General features: G+C 32.2%; 1 protein-coding gene across 1 annotated transcript; it reads left to right on the top strand.

The window, feature by feature from the left end:
- Positions 1–624: 624 nt before the first annotated feature.
- LOC107916194 (major pollen allergen Bet v 1-E) lies at positions 625–1,454 on the top strand. Its single transcript, XM_016845342.2, has 2 exons — positions 625–922; positions 1,013–1,454. The coding sequence occupies exons 1-2, from the start codon at positions 742–744 to the stop codon at positions 1,309–1,311; spliced, it is 480 nt and encodes a 159-aa protein (XP_016700831.2). The 5' UTR covers positions 625–741; the 3' UTR covers positions 1,312–1,454.
- The last annotated feature ends 1,754 nt before the right edge of the window (positions 1,455–3,208 follow it).

Genomic DNA, 3,208 nt, shown 5'->3' with positions numbered 1-3,208 from the left:
TCGAGTTATTCGAATTGTAAAATTTAACTTGATTCAAACTCGAATTACTTACTCAAGTCGACTCGAATAACTCTATTCGATTAACTCGAAATACGATTTTCTTTTTGATTTTTTCGAATCGAATCGAGTTTTGCTCACCCCTACTTTAAGTCCCTAAGTCTAAGTGTCCGAATTTTACATGTTAATTACCAAAAGGGGTTGAAATGGAAAAATTCATTTATTTCTTTTCTACAAGTTTTCTAGTCATTCTAGCAAAGGATTAATTCATCAGCAAAATGAACAATAGTGCAAATCTGATTTCAGGTTAATTCGATTCCACCAGAATTACTATTTATGGATTAAAATTTATTTTATTAAATTTTAATTATAAAATATATAATTACTAATAAAATATTTTTAAATATATTTATAATTAAATGAATATCTAATATATGTTATCATTATATATTTCTTTTTAAAAAATACATTTTGAAGAGATATAAAGCAAATAAATAGGAGACAAACAGATAAAATATTTAGTCACCAATTTGCTATTTAATAAGTTCTGGCTGCCTAATTTGACTAGTACCAATTCAATGAATATTAATAAAAATGTTGGATATAAATCCAATTAAAAGATGAGAATAATATATTAGTCTATAAATAGCATCTTGGTTCTCAATCATCTCACACCTCAAACTCTCACTCAATCATCCATTTATTCTTTTCTTTCAACTCAAAGTCCCAAGTAGTATTAGAATCATGGGTGTTGTCACTTATAACTATGACTCTACCTCCCCTGTCGCTCCCGCCAGGCTTTTCAAGGCCTTCGTTCTTGAAGCTGACAAGGTCTGGCCCATAGCTGCCCCTCATGCAATCAAGAGTATTGAGGTTGAAGCTAATCCTGGCCCTGGATGTATCGTAAAGATCAACTTTGTTGAAGGTTAGTTCTTTCATTATTTTCACTTTCTATGGCCTCTTTCCAATGCGGTCAGCACGAGTATGTCGGATAACAAGTATTTTATTTGTTTAGGCCTTCCATTCCAATATATGAAGCACCAGATTGGAGGACATGATGAAAACAAATTTTCATACAGTTACAATTTGATTGAAGGTGGGCCTTTGGGGAACAAGCTTGAGAAAATCAACTACGAGAATAAGTTTGAGGCAGCTGTAGGTGGAGGAAGTGTTTGCAAGAGCTCGATGAAATTTTACACTTTTGGTGACTATGTAATCACTGAAGATGAAATCAAGGCTCTCATTAAAGGGAGTGAGGGAGTTTACAAAGCTATTGAAGCTTACCTCTTAGCTAACCCCGATGCTTGCAACTAAGATATAGGTTGCTTTGAATTTTCATGCTTCCTTTAAAGACGGGTCAGATTTTAATGTTGTGCTTCTGATATTTTCTTTTTCATCTTAAAGCCTAAACTGTCATATGATTGTTTCAATAAGACTGGTGGTGCTGGTTGAGCTTTGATCTTATAGTCAAAGAATTTGAGTTGTATTGTAACACCTTCACCCGACCCAATCCCCAAATCCGGATGCGGGCATCATAACATAACTAGATTAATGTTTATACTATGATCTTACTATTTCGAAATCAAACTTTATTATATTACCTATTAATAAATTAACTTGCATCAGAGACATAAAGTTCGTTGTCTCTACTCCACTCTTAAGGAACTACATAATTACAAAATATCCACCCCCATGGCAGAGTTCCTAAGGGTGCTCCCTTCCTATGTGCTTGACTCTACTTAAATGAATCTTTGATTCCAAATGATCTGGCTTGGTCCCTCCTCGAGTCCCTTATTCTATGTATCCTGCAATCACAAAACAACCATTGTAAGTTCAGATGAACTTAGTAAGTTTCATCATTACACGAAACGTACCCCGCCTTATCAGGATTCAATTAAATAATAATTCAACAACTCCCTGCTCGTTTGCGACATTTCCCTTAAATCGCCGTAGTGGACTTTTCCTATTCCCGACACTATCAACTGGAGGATAGATCGTTGAGCGATTTCCTTCTCTCTATAACAACCTATTTTCAGTTAAATTGGAACAGTAGTTTCGGGACAAAAAATCTGAGGTCAAAAAATTTGTTTTATTATTATGATATTTCCTATAGTATGATACTATTACCGTATAAAAATTTCGTTAAGAAATTTTACCGTTTACATGCTCAATTTTATAAAAAAAATAAATCGCGTAAAGTGCAAAAGTTTGGTTTCAGTAGCTAAAGGTATTAAATAGCTATAGAATCTTAAAGTAAAAGTCCTTATATGATAATTAGACCACTATTGGAGTTAGTGGAATGCAATGGCTTGGTATAAGTGAAGTTATGAATATTTTTAAGGTTAAATTAGTAAATAGGTTATTAATGCTAAATTAAATACAACCAAAAATTTTCTCATCTTCTCCAATGTGTTCTTCACCGAAAATTGAAGTAGAAAACAAGCTATTTAGGGTTCTTCCATTCGGTTGCATAAAATCTTAGCAGGTAAGTGAATTTTCATCTCCTTTTTTAATTATTTTTATATTTTTAGGATCGTTGTAGCTTAATCTGGCTAGCCTGAGGACTAATTTGTAAAAATGTCTAAGGATTTGAGTTTTTCCATGAATGAATATTGGTTTCTTTTGTTGTTTTATGGTAGAAAATGGATAGGTGTTGATAGATAAACAACTTTTGTTAAGTGATTTTTAGTAAAAATGTCAAATTGGGATTAAATTGAAAAATAGAAATTATACATGGTAAATTTGTGAAATAAATGAAATATTGAGTTTTCTAGGTGCCTATATGAAATTCAGCTATAGTGGATTAAGCATGAATTGCATAAATTTTCATTTTATGAGCTAGGGAGTAAATTACAAAGAATTTAAAAGTATAGGGGTAAAATGGTAATTTTTCCAAAATATGTTTTGGATTAAATTTAATGAATTATATGTTAAATTGAATTAAATTTATCCGTATAGATCCAATTAGATCTCATACGGAGTTAGATCGAGGCAAAGAGAAAGTTTCGAATTAATCGCCTATGTATCTACGTATACTCGTCGAGGTAAGTTCGTGTAATTAAATTGTATTTATATGTTCTTAATTGAAAGATATAGATGTTATGATTTGTCATATATAATTCCCGAGTGCATATCTAACGACGTACGCCGATTATTGATCCCCGTTTGAACCTTAAGAATCCGTAGGATATGAATGACATGTCATTAGGGT

Source organism: Gossypium hirsutum, chromosome D10 (assembly GCF_007990345.1).
Source record: "Gossypium hirsutum isolate 1008001.06 chromosome D10, Gossypium_hirsutum_v2.1, whole genome shotgun sequence".
Classification (NCBI taxonomy): Eukaryota; Viridiplantae; Streptophyta; class Magnoliopsida; order Malvales; family Malvaceae; genus Gossypium; species Gossypium hirsutum.
This window is presented reverse-complemented; position numbering and strand designations above follow the sequence as displayed.

Excerpts from the sequence above, each read along its gene's own strand:
- LOC107916194 (XM_016845342.2), top strand. The coding sequence starts at position 742 with ATGGGTGTTGTCACTTATAACTATGACTCTACCTCCCCTGTCGCTCCC. Across the intron at positions 923-1,012 it reads AAAGATCAACTTTGTTGAAG|GCCTTCCATTCCAATATATG; the intron begins GTTAGTTCTTTC and ends TTATTTGTTTAG.